The sequence below is a fragment of the Takifugu flavidus genome, chromosome 12, assembly GCF_003711565.1.
Source record: "Takifugu flavidus isolate HTHZ2018 chromosome 12, ASM371156v2, whole genome shotgun sequence".
NCBI classification, from domain to species: domain Eukaryota; kingdom Metazoa; phylum Chordata; class Actinopteri; order Tetraodontiformes; family Tetraodontidae; genus Takifugu; species Takifugu flavidus.
Genome location: NC_079531.1, coordinates 8,655,732 through 8,676,495, shown reverse-complemented (window position 1 = coordinate 8,676,495; position 20,764 = coordinate 8,655,732). Strand labels below are relative to the sequence as shown.

At 41.0% G+C, this 20,764-nt stretch overlaps 1 protein-coding gene across 2 annotated transcripts; it reads left to right on the top strand.

Moving 5' to 3' along the window:
- The first annotated feature begins 473 nt into the window (after positions 1-473).
- pafah1b1a (platelet-activating factor acetylhydrolase 1b, regulatory subunit 1a) lies at positions 474-20,651 on the top strand. Of its 2 annotated transcripts, XM_057049879.1 has the most exons (11): positions 474-650; positions 6,042-6,336; positions 10,765-10,849; positions 12,841-12,915; positions 13,015-13,221; positions 13,950-14,118; positions 15,007-15,109; positions 15,188-15,416; positions 16,184-16,285; positions 16,409-16,565; positions 17,500-20,651. In XM_057049879.1, exons 2-11 carry the CDS (start codon positions 6,305-6,307, stop codon positions 17,571-17,573), a joined length of 1,233 nt encoding a protein of 410 aa, XP_056905859.1. In that variant the 5' UTR covers positions 474-650; positions 6,042-6,304; the 3' UTR covers positions 17,574-20,651. The 2 variants fall into 2 exon arrangements, with proteins under 2 accessions (XP_056905859.1, XP_056905860.1); XM_057049880.1 differs by lacking the exon at positions 474-650 and having other exon boundaries at positions 6,043-6,336; positions 12,841-12,914; positions 13,013-13,221.
- Positions 20,652-20,764: the final 113 nt, after the last annotated feature.

The following is a 20,764-nucleotide window of genomic DNA, read 5'->3' as shown; positions in this document are numbered from 1 at the left end:
TTTGCAAATTTGATGTACAAGTTAATATCAAGAAGTGCAAAGCAAGTTCGAGACTGCAAAGATAGAGAGTTGAGGTTTTTGGAACGACTGACACCGTCGTAACAAGTTTAAACAAACTTTAAACTTCAATTTAAAACAAGCAATTGTAATTCCACCAAGTGGAGATCTTCATGGTTCAATAAAAAGCCAAATGAAAAAGGTCGTAAGACCAAAGCCATTATTGTGTTTCTCAGGGTTTTACACTTCGGATCTATTTAAGGGTGAGCTGTTTTAACCTTAAACTAATATTTAAACTGTTATAAGATGCATCACCAAGCGACCACATGTTGGGTTTGGTGATTGTTAATATTGGGAAACCTGAAATATATACACTGACATTTCCACTGAGAGCCTTAAGAGTTAAATTGCAGAAAAATTGCCGTCAAGAGCGTGCGCGCTGTCGTCGCATCGTGAACGCGCGGTATGTGCGCGCTCCCGACAGAAGGCGAATGCGGTGGGAACGAGAAAACAAGCAGGCTGTGCCGGAGAAGCAAGACGGACACTTTACCTCCGCATCACAAGATCCGATTTTGGAGCGGAATTTTCACGCCCTGTCGGGTCGTGTTACCGGCTGGGGACGGCTGACAACCTTCACGGGCAGCAACTGGAGGGTGAGTCCGTTTAGTTTTCAATCGCCAGGTCTGTCAGTGTGGAAGGATCAGGGCGTTAGGTGGGGAAAATGACGATGTGGCTCTAATTTCTGCACCTCCTTTTTATGTCTCAAAATGGCGGATAGGCCGCTTTGCATCGGAACAGCAGGTACCTTCTCAACAGTGTAGTGTTGGTTCCGAAAAACCCTGTCGACCACTTAAAAGAGTGGGCCAACAGCAGCAGAGGTGTCGGTCCAATGTAGCTTATTGACTTGAAATGATTAGAATACGCTGCGTAGTTTCAGCCATGGGGACCAGGCTAACTTTCTGTCGGCATCGCTGGGAAGCTAACTTGGGCTAACTTAAAGTTTAGTCAGTGATAACAGGGATGGGTCTTTTAAAGTTACGGACCAGCAGCTCTGGAAGGTGCGGAAAGTCCAAATACTCTCGTTTTTGGTCGATGGGAGCTGTACTTCTATCGCAAAGCTAAACAGGTAACTTGGACATCTAGCTCAATGTAGTTTTAAGGCTGGCCAAGTCTTGATTGATCCTTGCTTTTTTGTTCCCATCATTGTTGTGTTTTTATCCCATTTGAATTGCATATAAGTTACACCCATGCATCGCAGACTACATGGTTGCAACTTTATTATCTGAAGTAATTTGGCTTGTTGCACCAGATCTGTGAGGGTCGATGTTATTCATGGGTTTTGTTTGCATCCAAACATCAGGGTGGAGCAGGTCGAAGATAATTACTTTAGAATTCCATCCGAGGACTCCAGATTGTCTTGGATGTCAGAATTGCCTAATTAATATAGCGGCATTGTGCAGGGAGAGCTCACATTGGAACGCACTCGATGTGCATCCAATCGGTCGAGCCAGCCTGCAATCCTCAACAACCTTGATTTAACATCTGCTATAAAGCACATGATCACCTCCCAATCTACTGTCAAAGCTGTAAAGACACAGGACGACCTGCAGAATGATAATTGATGAACCTGTTTAGTTACATCTGTGGTCTCTTCAGGTAGGATGACCACAGCTGGAAATGTTTCAGCTTTAAATGGAAAATATGAACCCGAATTCAGTTGATTTGACTCCCTTTGGCCAATTTCTGACCGTGTGTCAGTGAAAAGCGAGAGGAGAGAAGGTTGTCTTTGTGCGTGTGGTGACCTGAAGGCCAGAAATCACCTTTTTAACAGGTGATTTTTCTCCCATTTTTCCTTGCTTAATTAATTAATAAAAAAATGTGGACATTAATGTTTCATGCTGCTGACAGTTTCACAGCGACATACATGCATATATATTCTGGGAAATGCAACAGTGAATGCCAAAGCCAATATTGTTCTGAGTTCCAATATGCATGATAAAACCACAGCAGTTGTGTTTAATGTGAAGCGAACCTATGATTCAATGTGTTCAACTGACTTTTTAGCTGGCGGGGCTCAAATATGTGTTGTGCCGCTGTGACCTCTCGCCTAAATATTTTGTAGGTGTGTCTGATTGATTGCAGGCAAGGAAACCCAATGGAATGATTCCTAATGTGAATATTATATACATAAACCTCTGGAGGAAAAGGATTATCCTACAGGGAAGTGATGTGTAGATGGACAAACTCGCGAGTCTAAAACACTCTGTTGCCTCCATCATATTTGTGTCATGTTGTGATCCCAACAACAATGTATTAAACTTGGAGGCTTTCTTGCCACATAGAGCGCCATACGACCATTTCTGTAATGTTCCCAGGTGATGCAAAGCTGACGTCCTCAGACGAGAATGAAGTTGTTCTAGATTCCAGCACTTTGACGTTACCGGTTTTTGGATGAAGGTGAAGTCATCACAAAAGGCATTTTCAGCATTCCCCCTGATGTGTGCTTTTTGATAAGCTGCAGAGGCAGTTTCACGCATGTCTTTTGAGTTATCGTCCCAATCAGCTGCTTTCTTCTCTCCTTGTCCTGCATACCACAGCAATGGAGTGATGTGTTCACTACCTGAAAACAAAGGTGCTACACATAACTCCTCTGTCACACTTAACAGTTGGAAAGGAAATGGAGAGTATAAATTCACTATTTCAATGTTCCCTTCACCTGTGGAGAGTTTTAAAAGTTACGTTATCAATGGAACTTTATGGAAACCAAGTCAAATCAGGAAGTCTACCCTGGCTTGGGACTAGTTTCTACATTTAGTCAGGTTTTTGAAAACTAACCAGTATCTTCTGAATTTATTCATGGTGGTTAATAAACTATTGGCTTTATGCCACTGCCACTCCTGTTTTAGCTGATCCAGGTTGTTAATGACAATAATAGATGCATGCTGGCCAGTCTGAAGGCTTGAGTGGGGAAAAGGAGATTGTGTTGACGGAGAATGAGGGTGTGGTTGCTCTGTTTTTAATTGGCTTTTCATCGGTTTGTTTTGGAACATATTTGGAAATACGAATTGACCCCTTTATAAATCCACGCTCTCAATGTGAGGAATGGGCATGTGTTACCCTCGATAATACACCGGTGGCATGTGTGTTGCACTCCAGAACGATATGCGTGTGTGTACACAAGCTGTAGATCTGGTGCGCTCCGACTTTGCCACATCTCCGATATTCTGGAGCCTTCCGCAAAAATACGCAAGACTTCTATTTTTGCTGATTGTGGCGCACAAGTCCTGCAAAGTGCATCGTGTGTGGGACAGGAAGTAAGGTGGGAAGAGGAAACATCCGGTAAATGTTTAAAATATACTGTGTATATATAAAAAAAATCCCATGTTACAACTGTGCGCTTCTGGAATTATGCAAAATAGGGGAAAGCATTTGTATCATTTTACAACTATAGATGAAAAAATGTTTAAATAACACCTTTTTGAGACACTATGACGTGGTAATATTGGTACACACTGAAGCGATTTGTGTTGGCGGACAGCAGAGGATGGATTGGACACAATGCAAATGGAACCGTTGTGTTATCGGTGTAACCATCAGTGACATATTTACAATAGTTGGAACCCATTAACTCCCAGGAAGACACAATGACATTTTACATTGAGAAAATTAGCCTCTTTCTACAACATGCCAACATCTTTGTCAATACTGAAGCCTCAAATGACATTTGTGGAGAGGGAATTGTCAATATACTGTAGGGAAGCCCAGCTGGTTAAGGTCCATTGACACTGCCTGAACAGTCAGGGCATGCCTGCCCCCCCCAGCTCCACCATTGTAATAAGATCAAAAGGCAACAGGATCAAAGGACCTTATGCAGTCCAGGGAAGTTGGGATTGGTTCCCCAAACTACATTATTCCAGGTTGTTGCGTTTCCGACTTCTTACTAGTTCTTATTGTGTCATAACTTTCGGTTTGGCCAATGGGGTCTAAATTTGTTCACTATCAATTTAAAGTAAATAAAGATGCTGTCATATAGCCTCATGTAGACCCATTTGAGCTGAGACAAAAATAGAAAATGGCACATCTCGCCTGTTTTTAGTACGCTTGCAGTTTTTTCTGACTATTCTTTGTATAAGCAAGCTGTTATGTGCCTTTTTCTAGCCAAACAAATGAATTTAAAAGAGAATCTGAATGTGGGAGGATGCTATTGCGAATAAGATGAGTCTTCTAAAAATGCCGCTCCCTGTAATGGCGTGGTGGAATGTTGGGAACCAGATGATGGCCCAATGAGCGTAAATCACGGCCCTCATTTTTTGATATAGCCTACTTTTCAATAAAAAGGTTATACATTGATATGCCTTGATCACATTCATTTTGAGCTCTATAAATAAAAAACACTTTAAATGATCGCAATTTCCGCCATTTGTCCAGTAAATTGAATCAATTTTTCTAGAGATACTGCTTGGACCCCCTATTTTTCAAGGATCAAACTAAGGGCTTTGATCATAAAGCAACCTATCATACTGTGTAACCATAATGTATTGCACTACGGTATCAACTAACATGTCACTTTCCTATAACTGCAATCTTAAGCTTCCTGCCCAACCTCAGAGTTGTGAATTAAACCAAAACCCACTGGCTTGTAAGTGCATTGTGACCGGTAACCCATCCTGGGTCCTGTTATGATCTGACCTCTCTCTCCGAGCACCTTGATTCTCTAACTGAAATCAGTCCATAATCTGCCGCCTTAACCAGCAACTATTCTGCAGAGGTTTACCCTCAAACTGTAGATGATCTGGTTATTAATGCTGCTGTGCAGATTGATTATTTAAAAAAAAAAAAAAAAAACAAACCCAAACAAACCCAAGAGCTGTTAATCTATAATTTGTTCTGTGTCTTTAGCATCCATGCTATTAGTTACTGCTTCTGGTACCGCATTAAATGTGCACCCTGCCAGTTCTTCGTCAGTTTCCAAAGTTCAAGGTGTCCTCTAATAATCTACGTAAGCAGACATTTGAATTGTCATCAGGGCGAGACATGGTCCAGAGGTCAGTTGTTGGTTGTTGGTTACTCTCTGTTCAATATTGTTCTGGTCTGGCTGTTGAGCACAACAAACATACGCTCAGCAGTTTGACTTGATGGGGTTTGGGTGCGTGGCACCCTGTGTCACCTGCCGGGTTGTTTCACAAGACATTTTTACCTCTCTTCCAAAAAGCTCCGTTAGTTCACAGGTTTCGACCCCCAGGTTGTTTCCCCTGGAAGCTACCATGTGCTGAATTCCACAATGCCAATATTTGTATCATTCTCTCAACTATAAAGTGTTTATGCCAACGATTCAATTATCTGAGTTTAAGATGAGGATTTTTTTCCCCAACCTGCTCAGAGCTAGAAATGCAGCTTTGTTAATAATTTTGTCTGCTGTCCTGATGGATTTAGACAAGACATTAGAATGAATGCACCCACATGTGTTTCTTGCATAGATCTCGTTGTGCCGTCACGCATGGCAGTCAACTGTCGAGGTGGCGCCGTAGACGGGGTGAAAGAATGCAACCGTTACTTGAGCCCGCTCCATCAGTGCCCTGTTACTCTTCATTGTAAGACACTTGGGAATACTTGGCTGACAGAATGTGGGACAGTTATGGGCATGGGGCCAGTTGGATATGCTGTTAGGCCAGACTGGAGTTCTCACATTGAGACAGGTTGTAAGAGAAGCATGATAAAATGTAAATGGTTGTGAGGGCCTTTCCTGTGCATTTGTGATTAATGGATTCATGAGAAACGTTGACCAAATATAGAGTAGAAGTCTGAACAGATATCCTGCTGATAGAATTTGCTGTGATTATGATGGAAAATGTTGGAATATGTAAGATTTTTCAGTGTAATGGCTGATTGGATACACACAATGGTTTATTAACTGCAAGGATGATTCCTCATCCCTTAAATATGTGTCCAGCCCAATACAGACATTTACACTTTTCTGTCACCACCCTGTCTTCCCGTTATCTGTCACACATATTTAACATTGATTTTCCGTCCCTCTTTTCCAGATGCAGTGTAGATTCGACTGGTGACTGCTCGCCACTTCTCTCGCCCCTGTAGTGAGGCTGTCTGGGAGGCAGACATCCTGCGTTCCCTTTCTCTCAGCCGGTATTTTTGCTAGGACAAACACGACTGCCCGTCACTGGAGTCTCCCGCCCCTCCACCTTGTTTGGATCAGCACAGCTCATCTCCTTACTGAGGAGAGCGCAGCAGCTGCACAAGATTCACCTTTTACCATCGGATCCCTCCCAGCTCACACTGCCCTGTCGCCATGGTGCTGTCACAACGGCAACGAGATGAACTGTAAGTTGCCCGCACCTCTTCCAGAAGCTTGCATGTGATCTGTTGCTGTTATAGCGACAGTGAATGATGCAGTTTTGATCAATCGGCTTCACTGAGCCGCATCGGAGCTGAAGAAAATCATGCATGCTGATGGAAGGCAGTTTTATTTAATATTGAGTGCTGTTTGGGGCTACACATTTTCCCCTTTTCTTGTTTTGCAAGGCAATACAGGTAATAATTATGTTATTGATGGGAAGGTTTGATATTCAATGTAGGTTAATACCTGGTTTAATTACTTGGTAGTTTGGAATAATTGTCAAAAAGGGGAATACCATTCCGGATGCCTCTGTGGTTTCCTTGGAGACTTTGACTTCTATGGAATGCTACAAAAGGATAGATGTTGCTAAGGAATAGCAGCAAATAAAATGATGTAATACACATTTAGAATCCATTAGTTACTTCTATTCTTTTTTATTTTTATTCTTAAGTTCTTTGGGTTGCTTGTCATTTTTGAGAGGTTATATTTTATTGTGCTAACAAAGTGGCAATCCAAGGTGTATTTGTTTAATGAATTTTCATTTGGATGTGTTTGGGTTAGTGGAGGATTGTTGCCCTGATTAGTGTACTTTCAGGATGTGCAATCAGCGTTGGAATCTTGTATTTGTCAAATATAAGCAAACCAGTGAAATGTAATTAAATCTCATATATTTCTCTCTGCCCTAATTGAACTTCTGTCTGGCCAGTCTTGAATGATTGATGTTTAACCTTTGCATCTCAGCGTTGGCGCCAAAATTGTTTTAATTCTGACAAAAGGCATAAGAATACTTTTGATACCTGGTAATAGCACAAGAGTGTATACAGTAAATAAAATTACTTAAATAGACACATTGAAGATCATATCATGATTATCAATTTATTAAAACTCACTAAATGGTGATCGACCCCAAAATCCTGTTTGTCTAAAGTCTAATAATTTGATTTCAATTGAAAAATGTAGAGATATTTAAGGACCTCCGTGTAACTGACAAGCTCAAAGTGCTAATTTACTTTACTTAAGTTCTGTTTTCATGTTATTGCTGCTAGTGTAACGTACCTTTTTAAGCTCAGATATTGTCGAAGCTTCACCATTGACAGTGTGCCAGCTTCACTATCAAAGAGGTGTATAAATAGCTGTAAGTGGCTCTGTTCTATGAGCTCTGTGCTCAACAGACACGTCACTGATGGCAAAGCAATTTAGTCTGTTGATCAGAAGAATTGTAATCATCCTTTTATGGTGTGATGCTACCATGATTCGGGCTTGATACTGTTCCCTGGTTAGAATGGAAGCATCTGGAGAAGTCTTAGGCATTGTGTGTGGATCAATAACAGGAAGCCCAGAGATTTCTACAAAGCAAAACACCTTAATTAACCCCAGATGAAGAGATAAAAAAGCTCAGGGTGTTTGATTTTTGACCAGAAGGTCATTAAAGGAGAGACCAATTTGGTGATCTTTTTTCTCACTCTGCCTATGAATCCTAAAATTACAAATGTGGAATTTGCAACTGTCTTTGTCTTTTGTCACACTTCCTTGCTTTTTCATCGTGAACTGTAACAGTATTGCCAAAATGAGTCTTTTAACATTCTCAGCTAGCATATTTCTGTTTTAGACTAGTGGGAGGAGGCTGTTGATATGGAGAGATCTATTGGAATGCTAATCCTTCAAGCTATTTGCTATTCAGAGGAAGCTGCACAGGACCCCCCACCCCTCTTTTCTCAATAGCACAATCCCTGCACTCACTGCTGTCAGAAAGCTTAAGGGCCGTTGGAGATTTTGGTCAGATTGAAGTCTTTGTTGCCTTTTCATTGTGGAGATGCGAACTTGCCCAGCTCTAAAGTTTCCCCGTGAAAGACCCGTCTTCCTCGTCATTTTTCTGTTGGGGCCCCTGCATTACAGATTTTGTTCCTTCTTCATTTAGGCATCATCAAATTTCAAAAGCTCTCAAATAACTTGTATCCACAACTTTATCTCTGTTTGATAAAGTTTACATTTAGATTTGTCGAACAAGGAAAAGCTGTTTCCAGAAAGACCAAAAAAAAAAAAAACATTTTATTTCTCACAGAAATATACTCAAAGGGAAATAATCTCTTATTCTTTGTGCTCGGAACTTTTCTGTTTTGTCAGCACTGCAGTCAGCTGTTGTGATCGGGCAGCATCTTCATAACGGCCAATGAAAAGCTCGTTTGTTGTTCTTTGCAGGGTCAGGGGACTCGTGCCCTCTGGTGGGTGGTAAAAATAGATTGAGAACACAAACTCTCTGCTCCCCTGAAAGACCTGGAGGCACCCATGTGCAGATGGGCCTATGCTTTTGAACCCTCTCCTTCAGTTTCCTCTGTTTAATGCTACAAGATGGTTCATGTGATCTGCTGTTTTTTCTTCCAGCAGTAGTTCTGGTGACATAACAAATTGCATAGCAGGAATTCAGTGATTTGAAATGGATAAAACTGACTTTAACAAGGTACAGCTTGTCGTGGCACTCAACTTTATGATGAAAAAATTAAACTGGATATTATTGTTATTGTGGTAATGTAATTATTGGGTCAAGCAAGTTCGGCAAATTCTGCATGTTCTCTTTTTTTGTGTGCTAAGAATGAAATGGTCTCAGACTGATGTTTTTAGACGCAATGGCGTCGCATCAGCCTCTCCCATGTTACTGCTTCATCTTGTTTTGCTCAGTTACGTCCCATCACTATTGTGCCGCTCGCAGCAATGCTAAGTTCAGCTCCGCGGTGTGAAAAAGGATGACATTACCAATAGAATGAGTTCAATCCAGCTATGACTGACATGTATTTTGCAGCAATACTGCACCCTTAGCGTTGCTAAAGCAGGACAAATGCTTTATATTAGATCATAATCCAATAACCACTGAAACAGAACAGCTCAGTCACTACCAGGTACAGCTTAGCCTGTTTGGTCACAGACTTTGCTAGGCAGCAAAGTTCAAACAGCTCAACGCAGTTCCATGTTTTATTCAATGGGACGCATCACGCTTTTATCATTTGTTTCATCTCGTGACATCAATCTCAGACGAGCTGGGTGGCTGCTCGCCCCTTGATGAGGTCATTTCCTCTGTGCACAGCGCAGGCTGCTTTGTTCCTGTCATTCCTGGAGTGCTCATTTTGCCGTTTTAATCAGACTTTGGCACAAATCATGTGAGTTCTTGGCACAAGTTTGAGGATAAGGAAGTCACGGATTTGTGCTTCGTACACTCACGGCTAGCATCGGCTGTTTTGGACATGTTTTAAATGTAAATTTAGACTTCTAATGTCTCCTTGTCCTTTTTTGGTGCCCAACCCTTTTTCTGTCTCCCCATCACATCGGTTGGATATGGCCTGCAAGTAACCATGGAAACCAGCTGGTTTGCCAGCTTTGCCTGGTCTTTCCACTCTCTTCCTTTTCATGTGGTTGAGCATCGTACTAGTTGGTTTGTGCATTATGCATTTTCTGTTCAATCAATAACAAATGGCTCGGTGCATATTTGTCTATGCACTCTACAAAAGCAAAGCAAATCTGTATTGACAAAAGTAGAAAATGATTGCCCCCTTTCAACCCACCTTTTCTTGGATCTGCTCTGGTTTTCATCTAAAATCCTCATTTCAGTTTTTATATTTCTGCAGCAAGTCGGTTGTCAAGAGTAGGTAACCTCCTGCTAACCTTGAGTAGTAATGAGGTCTGTTCCTGTTGTCATGGGGATTCAGGTGGGCAGAAGGGAATGTTTCTGTGCTCGGTGCTGGCCAGGAGGGCACGGGGGGGCACAGAGGCGAGGCTGACAGATTGGACCCCTCCACCCTTTTCATCCTGGCACCTCGGTGAAATCTGCCTGACAGCTTGGGCTGGTTCTCCATGCATAGATGCTGGTGTTTGTTGTATGCAAACAGGGATGTGTCTTTTATTGCTGTTTTAAGGGGAATTTCCTGCCATCTTTGTTCTGGTGGCTGAAAAATTCATTTAGTCTTTCATAAAAAGCCAATGCTCTAAGTGGGAGTCAATTATTACCCTTAACATCATGCTTTTTTATAAAAGCCCTACAAATAAAAGGAGCATTTACACTTTAGCCACTACTAACTGTTTCAATTCAGAACCAATGTGATGGTGTGTAGCGTGACAATAACTCAAAACAATGATCAGGTCTTTTAAACTTTAGGCATTGGCTCTGCTTTCCAATATTGCCGCACCATAAGAGGTCTTCCTTTACCAGTTGACAGATAAAAAATGACCTGGTTTTGTGTGCATAGACAAGTTCAGGATCTGGTTCTTATTCCCAATAATAAACTGTGTTTTTTTCCCTCCTGTATGTGCAGATTTTGGTCATTGTTATATTTTTAATTGTGCCCACATTGTATCTCGTGGCAAGCTTGTCGACCTGTATGATGTAATTATAACTAATCATTTATCTTCTATCTCTGTTTTAGAAATCGGGCGATAGCTGATTATCTACGTTCCAATGGATATGAAGAGGCATATTCCACTTTCAAGAAGGAGGCTGAATTGGATAATGTGAGTAAATTTGGGGTGTGTGCTTACATCTGCACCCCATTAGTCAAAGAGATGCAAACAATTTCCCTTGATTTTTACTTAATTTTTGATTGTAAGCACAATCATGAGTATAATCTCTAGCACCTGCACTGAGTTGGTGTGGTCTGCCATTTCAGAGGTGTATTCTGCATTATATGTTGGGTAATCTTGAGGAATTCACTGGGAATATTATGTTACTCTGATGTACGCTTTTATTTTCTGGATTTGTTGTAACTAAATTCAATCAAATTGCAGCGCATCTATGTCATTTTACTTATTAGTGTTTTCTGTTTGGTGTCACCACACTTCTGACCTACTAGACTAAACTAGAGAGACTATGCTGGGTTTTTTTGTTTTGTTTTTTTACACAAAACATGGGTATTACAGTGGTTTCAATGTTTTATTCCTTCAAAATAGTCTGGGAAGTGATATTAATACCAAGTCCTATTTTTTCCTGCAATCCTCTCTGTTTAAATTGAGGTTCTTTTTACTCTTTTACTCTTTCTCTAAAACACTCCTCCACTCTTTTCACACGACTTCCCACCTCCTTCTGTTTCTCAATAAATTCATTTTCCAAACATTTCATCTCTGGAAGCCCAATTGAAACAGACTGAATAATAGATGAATAGCAAAGAAAGGGGAAATATTTTCCCATCAGGCTTCACCTCTTGTGCTCAACCGTCAGAGGTTCCAGTTAAAATATAGTTTTTGAGAGCCTCATTGTGAGATTTACAACTTGCAGTCTTGTTTTATGTAGCAGAACTTTAAGGATGTGGTATAAAATAATATAGATCACTTCAGTCTGACTTCATCAACACATAAATAAAAGCCATTCCTGCACTGAAACAGGCATGCATCACAACTCGGTGGTTCAGAGAGTTAGTGGCTGCATGTCTGGCATGTACATGTGGTCTTCTTTGTGTTGGAGTAATGAGCAATACCCCGGCAGATGGTAGATTCCATGGTGGCAGACTTGTGAATGTGGGGTGCCCAGCTCTCTTCAAATGTTTTGTCTCATTGTCTCTGGATGACTGCAAATTTGGTCTTTGTCTTTTATATTTAAGGGATGACAGCTTGTCATTCAGACATTTTCACCAGAACCGCTGGCCACGCTTTGTCTCCACACCTGTATTTCCAGTCTGAGGAGCTAGCTGTGAAATTTTGGGTGTGTGCTTACATCTGCACACAATTAGTCAAAGAGATGCAAACAATTTGCCTTGATTTTTACTTAATTTTTGATTGTTAGCACAATTGTTAGTGAGGGATAAAATTGGTGTTGCTAACACTTGTGATTGTTCTTCATTGTGGCTTTTATGTGCGTCAGTGGCAACAGCTTCAAGGCACTCAAACATAGTAACAATTTCTAATGTGTACACGCACACGTGGAAACACTGAAAAAGGCTTTTTATTCAGTCTATATATAGTAAATACATTTGAATTATTAGAAAGGAATTCAGTATTAACTCATTTTACATATGGTTTACATTAAGCAATTATAAGCATGCTACCATGTTTTCTTTACTGATAGGAAAAGCCCTGTTTAAGCAGTGAAACCTGCCAAATAAAGGAACTGGCTAACCTGTGGCATTAACATGCAGGTGGAGTCGGGCTTTTGTTTGCCATGGCTGCCACAAGTTAACTTCCCTGCTGCCTCAGCTTCTGGGTGTGTGGCAGTAAGCTGCCTAAGCCTTTCTTGTCTGCAGGAGATTAGCCTGTGTGAGCAGCATTAGGTACAGTACACTAGGTCTGCTGGCCTGTAAGAGGTGTGTAGCTCATTCCCTCCCCCTACATGCGCCTGCACACACACACACACACACACACACACACACACACACACACACACACACACACACACACACACACACACACACACACACACACACACGGGAGGGGAGTGTGGGGGTGTAGTGCCTTTTAGTGGCTTTTGACTTCACTCCTCACTATTTTTAAATAAACTTGTGTTTTTTCATCAGAATGAAGAATTGGATAAAAAGTATGCTGGTCTTTTGGAAAAGAAATGGACTTCAGTCATCAGGTTACAAAAAAAGGTTTGTCTTTTCTCCTCATGCAAATATCATGTGTTTATTTATATTTAGTCCCTTTTGCACTTTCCACATGATTTGTCCCAACCTTAATGTCTACGGCAGGTAATGGAACTTGAATCTAAACTAAATGAAGCTAAAGAGGAGATCACCCTCGGTGGGCCCGTTAGTCAGAAACGAGATCCTAAAGAGTGGATCCCACGCCCACCTGAACGGTATGCATTGAGCGGCCACCGTAGTCCAGTCACACATGTCATCTTCCACCCAGTCTTCAGTGTAATGGTTTCAGCTTCCGAGGATGCAACAATAAAGGTCAGTGCTGCTGGCTGGTGGGAATGATTTATAGAAAATAGAAGTCATGAATTGTATGCAAATATGGTTGTTTTAATAGGCCTGTTGCTTGGGATAGCCAAACAGAAGGGTGTGTCATGCGTAAAAGGCCCACCAACATTACTACTACTAAAGTATTAGTACCGGTACTACACTCGGTCCTACAGTGACCCTCAGAGAGGCAGTCAGAATCTACTTTGGTCGGGGGAAATAATGTCCTTCAGCCATTTCACGATGCAAGCACCATGCAACTTGTATTGTTATTCATGGGGAGGATATTTAAATTAGCATTGATTCTATTACACCTCTGGTGTTTTGGATTATTCTTCCCACTTTTACATCATTTTTGAAGCTTGCCTTTCCTCTCACATACCATTCATGTATCTATGTGTGTCGCGTTGAGTCAAAATTATAATCGCTCAGTCATTTATATTGTATTACAAACTACTGCAGCTTTCTCTTATTCTGAGGGCAATTTTAAGTATAAGCTGACAAAGATGCTGGATAGAACATGATCACTGTCATGACTGTTACAACTGCCCCATTATTTTGCTTCAGTTGTTTTAGAAATTAATGAAAGAGTTTAATCACTTTGTTTTTTCATAATCTCATTGACATTAACATGGAACTGGCCAACTCTTTTCTGTTGTGGTTGTAATTAAGAGTATCAAAATGCTTTGGAAGATATTAAAGTCATTGTTTTTGATCAGGTCTGGGACTATGAAACGGGAGACTTTGAACGCACGCTGAAGGGCCACACAGACTCTGTTCAGGACATCTCTTTTGATCTAACTGGCAAACTACTAGCATCGTGCTCTGCAGACATGACCATCAAGCTGTGGGATTTCCAAAGCTTTGAGTGCATTCGAACCATGCATGGTAGGCATAGTCCCTCTCTTTTTCATCATCACCAATTCTCCACATGTACGCAGCTGTTGGGCCACAATCTGCCTCAACATTCTACTTCTAGTTCCTATAATCATGGTTTCATTTTCTTTAAGCGGTCAATTTCTTTCTCTTTTACTAAATTAACAAAGTTCTTTTGTGCACATACAGAAGAGTGTTTGAGTGGCTGTAGTGGAAATTAACGTAACAGCTATTTGTTGTGGCCTCCTCGCAAGATCCCATCACTGTCTGACTGTCTGTGAAAAATGCATTCCTTTACTTGAAGCTGGATTTGTACAGCTAAAAGAATTAGTTTGATCTTTTTCTTGCTTAAATTTTACTTCTATGTTGGCTTTAGTCAAATTTTGCTATTAAAACAAAGACCAACTGATGGAAAAAGATTAATTTCTATTGAAACAATATCCTCCTCTGCACTGTAAGGCATTTTTCTTAAAAGCTGCCGACCATTATGTCTGTCTGTTATGTGCAGAAACACCCAAGCAGATTTAAACTGGCTCTTGATGGTATACTTAATGTTGTGTCTATTTAGCAGTTTAATAATGGACCAGCCTTTAGGTAATCAAGCATTTCTCATTCTGTGTGGATCAACAGCAGATTGGGTGCCATCTTGCCGTTTAATTGTCAAATTGTGTAGGACTCCATTGTTTTTTGCCCTGTTGGGCGTTGAATGTGGATTGGGATAGTGGATGACCACACAGAATTGTTGCATGGTCTGAAGAGATCTGAACAATTTAGAGTTCAGATGTGTTCAGAAATCTGAACACTTTAAATGTTCCCCTGGTTTGTGTTGTCTTGTGATGGATCGTTATTACTGAGGTCATGGTGTATTTATTTTTTTTTTTTCCGTTTTTTACCCCCCAGGACATGACCACAATGTTTCATCTGTTGCCATCATGCCAAATGGAGATCACATTATTTCTGCTTCAAGGGACAAAACCATGAAAATGTGGGAAGTGGCAACTGGGTATGGACTCCTTTTAAAGCTACAAACCTTGGGTTCATGTTTAATACAATAACTCATCTCTTGTATTCTCTGCATCAGCTACTGTGTGAAGACCTTCACAGGCCACAGGGAGTGGGTCCGCATGGTGCGGCCCAACCAGGACGGCACACTTATTGCCAGTTGCTCCAATGACCAGACTGTGCGAGTGTGGGTTGTGGCTTCCAAAGAGTGCAAAGCTGAGCTTCGGGAACACGAACATGTGGTGGAGTGCATTTCCTGGGCACCAGAGAGTGCTCATCCCACCATCCTAGAGGCCACAGGCTTTGAGGTAACCCTTCGGACTGTGGCAGTGCTTTTGTTTGTGCCCAGCTCTGTGCTACGACTAAAACTGCATGAAAGGGATGACCAGTAATTTATCATCTAAATCCTGAATAAATTATTCACCTAACAGCTGCGTTTGCCACAGTGTGCTGCTTAATGTGACAGAGATGAGCTGTGTACTTGCGGGAAAGTAGAATAAATGGGAAAGTCACGCTAATGTACCTGGCGAACAAAGCTTCCTTCTGGACATGCGTGTCCGTGGCGACATGCATGTCCCATTTTTGTACGTCATAACGCAGACCATGTGAGCAAATCTTGAACGGAAGAGTTTGTGCACAGGAGTTCACAGATGGAATATCAGCATGACTTCAAGTCAGCCCAAACGCCCTCCTTCATGCCTTGTGATCTCATGTGTATTCAATTGTAGCCTTGTCAAATTAAAGCAATAATTGCTCCCTGCAGCAGTTGTCCCAATATAACCAGTAAACGGTGGCAACTTGTGTTTTTTACTGCATCTTTTATTGCAGACCTCTTGTTGAAAATGATTGTGATTTTATAGGTAGATGTTTCTGGTACATAATGATGGCCACCAATATTTTTAACTTCAACAACCTTTTTAATAGTGTTCCATTAAAATCAGTTTTTAAGGCGGTGCTATTGATGTAGACAAAAAGGCTACTCGTGCAAGTGATGCCTAGCAAGAACTTTTCATGAGATCTACCATTAATCGAGTTTGGTGTGTTTAGTTTCATTGTTTTTAACACTTCTTTTTAGAGCAAGAAGAGTGGTAAACCAGGCCCCTTCCTCCTCTCTGGCTCCAGAGACAAAACTATCAAGATGTGGGATGTTAGCACTGGGATGTGCCTTATGACACTGGTGAGGATTGTCCTAGAGCTGTCACATTTACACACAATATGCATTTCTTTAACGTGTCTTTCAGCTTCATTGGGAAGAACGATCGCTTTGCTATTTGAGTCTCAATATGTGTTTGTTTCACAGGTTGGCCATGACAATTGGGTAAGGGGTGTCCTGTTCCACCCTGGCGGCAGGTTTATTGTGACATGTGCAGATGATAAGACCTTAAGGATCTGGGATTACAAGAACAAGCGTTGCATGAAAACCCTGTGTGCCCACGAACACTTTGTTACCTCTCTGGGTAAGCAGCCCCTCCTAATCCTAATTATTGTTTGATCGGGTAGGTTGTTGAGAGCCAGCTAACAGCTTGTGCTCCACGTTGGACGACGGACATTGCTTCACACTGATCTGCTTTAGCCAAGGGTTAAATAATTGTAGAGAAATCCGGTTTGTCCAACGGCTGCGAGCAGAGTGTCCTCAGGGTTGCTGGCAGCTGGGATTTAAGAGGTAGACATGCGCTCGAGGATTTTCCCACCTCCCCCTCCTCGTATCTGCAGCTTTTCAGTAGATCAAGGCTCAGGAACTCTCTTGAGGAGCTCTTCCGCCAACTTTTCCTTGGCAAGCCGTTTGAAAACCCAGCCCGCTTAAATCCCGCTCCAGCTAAAGGATCTCACCGCGAGCTATTGATGTGATAAATTTTTGAGCATTGTAGAGAAGACAAAGCACCTCTGTTTGAGGATCATTTGAGGGGATAACAGAGGTATTCTTTATTTGGAAAAAATGTGAAGGACTTTTTAAAGATATGGTTGAGTTCTGCTGTGGATCAGTCTCATGACTAGTTACCGTGTTACCTTTGTCCGCCTGTCATTGCTCTGTTAAATCATTTTAGAGGGAAAAGATTTGTTTGTCGACTAACCTGACTGTTCAGAGTAATGAAGCATCATCTGGTATGATGCATAGCCAAGGATCCAATATGCAGCTTGTACTGATATGTTGCCCCTCCGATTCGTTTCAGTTGTAGTTTGTAATTCCAAATGCAAATGTGTTGTTAAATGTTAATATTAGACAAAATATATTCAGCAAGTCACCTCCCTCAACCCTCATGCACTCAAATGACTTTGAATAAATGGTTGATAACAATAATAGTAAAAATGATTTATTATTTATAAATGCTTGTCTATACCATATCTTCCTTTCCTTGGTGTTTTTCTGATGAGCTGTTGTGTCTCCTGCAGATTTTCACAAGACTGCGCCCTACGTGGTCACCGGAAGCGTAGATCAAACAGTTAAAGTGTGGGAGTGCCGTTGATTTGGACCTCGGAGAATCGAACCACGACCCCAATTATGCAGGCGCTCCTCTGGATCCCACCTCTCTTCCTGCCATGCCATCTCTTCTGATCTCCCCTGCCCTCATCTAACCTAAACTCGATCTCACCTACACTTCATCATCATTCAGCTGCACTTACCACCATGGTTATTTAACCGTTGCTCTCTCTGGTCCAATAACTATTGTCCTTCTATGTAAATTATTCCCGGATGTAGATTGAGCTATTAAATGTTACACAAAAAAAGAGTATTCTTGCATGGTAATCCAAATTGTATACTGTAAATTTGCATAATGTCTAGAAGTATCATAGGTTTTACTACAGGGCTGTCTGTCTCACACAGCCTTATGGACCATCTGAAGGCAGACGCTTTTGACTGGGTGTAAAATGTAGGGCACTAAAAACTGATAATTTAAGAAATGACAGTGTCTTCATGTGTAAGATTTAATTTGTCTATTTTTTTATGTAGAATTTTTTTTGTTATTTCTCCTTCACTGTCGTAGTCTGTTGGTGCCTAGCGTGGTGATACTTTTGAGAACTACGGCAGGAGAAGCATATATGACGATGCTATAAGGTAGGACTGTCTGTGGGGCTTTGTTATTAAAGTAATCTGTAGCTTTATAACATCACTTCTCAAGTGTGCGTACCCTTTTCTCTTCATGTGGAACTAGGTAATATTTTACTGGCTGTATATACAAATGTTTCAGACTTGTCTTTGGACCTTTGGGGGATTAAACAGCTTTGTACGCTTGTCAAACTAGCACATGATCCATTTCTGGGCTTTAGATAAGAACCCTGCAGACAAGACTTTAACATTTAAGGAGTTTTTAGTGCTGGCTGTCAGAGTCCTGAGTTAGCGTGACACCCAGGCCGAGTTCTGGGATTACACTTATTGTAATCGTAGTCCCTGGATTTGTTAATGGTTGTGTCCCTCTAGCAGACAGTTTGTAGGATGTTTCCTGACCAGGCACCAATGAAGATCAGAAACACAAGCCATGTATGCTGGAGACATAATGTAAAGGCATGACGAGGAGTCAAAGTGAGCCCCCAAGGTTTGATTTGGGATGTGCAAAGATCTCTAATTTCTTAGGGTTGCAATTTGTTGGTGCTTCATAGAATGGTGGATTCAGAAAAAAGTTTTCTGTGAAAATATAAAATGTACATTTCCCTAGTTATCAGAAGCAGCAGCAGTTTTGTATTGTCACAGTAAAGAATGAACACGGTGATGGTTAAGCTCAATTTTGGACATGCTAGCAGCAAATGTGCTAGCTGAGCTGATGGTGCTGTTTTGTGGAGGTGGAGGCAGATGTGGGTCCAGCTTCAGCCATGGGCGAAAATGCTCCTGCTTGATCAATCAGGACCTTGACAGACAAACCCCACAGATGATGTGCGCGTGTACAAATTCCTAAAACTGTAATGCAGGAAGATTTGCCGTAAGACTGGGAAAGAAGAGAACCAGTTCATCTTGTAGGAAAAACCATTCCACTGCCCTTGAAAGACAAAAGAGGGGAGGCATCTTGCTGCCACCTGTAGCCAGCAAAGTGATACATGAATCTTGCACACCCCTGTTTTCATTTCATCTTTGGTCCTTTAATGATGATCAGAGAGGTAAATTTGATATTGATAATGCATAGTTATCATTTCTGATTAGCCTTTTCATTCCAATGCAATTTTTTGGGCTAATAAAGTATTCAACTGCTTAACTGGTCATTTTATCCTCTTTGCCCTGTTTTGTTTCCTGTTCCTGCTAATGTGGTCTGTTAATGCGGCGCTGTGGAAACATTCAGAACTTAACCTTCCTATAAGATCTGATTTGACTGTTTTGGACGATAATGAGGCAAAAAGTCATATTGTACTAGAATGGCAGTTAATACTGTAGTTGCACATCCATTGGCTGCTATCAAGCCTCCCACCATGTTTTCATGAAATCTGTGCCTATGCCAAACCAAAATTGTAAATTCTGCATAAATGACTTGCCAGAGGGAGGTTTTAAAGCTCTTAAATCTGTCAAGCACTCACAAAATACAACGGTTTCAAGTGTGTAAAATCAACACGTGAATTTGCAGGGAGATTACGTAGGACTACCCAGGTTTAGCAAAAATGTTCAGTCCTGATCACAAATGTAGGTATTTTGCTTTTGGAAAATCCCCCATATTCAAAAATGCTTGAGACTGCATTTTTAAAGTGCATGTGTGCAAATTCAATACACAATACCCAGAAATTATTCAGGCCAGGATTAAATGGATTGTAATACACAGATAAATCCTGAGTTTGCAGCCTGAGTGCACACAGCAGTTAAATGTCATCACTGTGAATGCATCAACTCTGCAACGGAAAAACCCTTAAAATCTTTAAGGACATTTTTTCTGGTTTGGTCAGCTGAGATTGGTATATGTCCTTTAGTTTTTTTGGTTTTTTTTGGTTTTTTTCTAAATCAGGATTCTGGCTGACTTGAAAGTCCGTTCAGGGACATAATCAATGTGTCTATGCCCCCACCTTTTTTTAAAAAACAAAACAAAAAAAACAACCAAAAAACAATTTTCTCAACTGAGTTACTAAGCATTGATTGTAAAGATGCCAGTGATATATATTTAAGCTGAAGTAAAATAAATAAATAGAGGCATTTATTGGTGCAGACTCATTTTGTAGAACAAATCTCTTATGAGCCAACACTGTGATCGAAAATTAAGCTGTAACCTCCAGAAAATCCAAACAAAAATGTTTCCTTGCTTTTAGTCAGGGAAGGTGGATAAGCAAGGACGGGATGGTGTGTTTGTAAGAAGCAAAAACGTGAGTTCCATTGAAGGAAAGTTCTGAAATCATCCCTGTGCCGCTCTGTTCTGGTGTGTGGAGACACTGACAGAAGAGTTTTCTGTCCGTCGTCCTTTTCTTTCCAGATCAGGGGTTTGTAGTCCTTAATCTGTCCACAGGGCTTCACACAGCACAAGCTCTCACAGGAAATCTTACAATGTTTTTCACCCTTATGTTTCATTCTTCAGTCAGCAAATTGTAAACAATATACCCATGGATGTTTGCAATATAATAAAGGCAGAAAAACTGCATCTTTGCTGTCCTTAATTGTTTAAAGCTTTAATTTAATTTAATTTTTTACTGAATTGTATGACAATTTTTATTTTAATTGCAGTGGGGTAAATTTGAACAACTTTTTGTATAA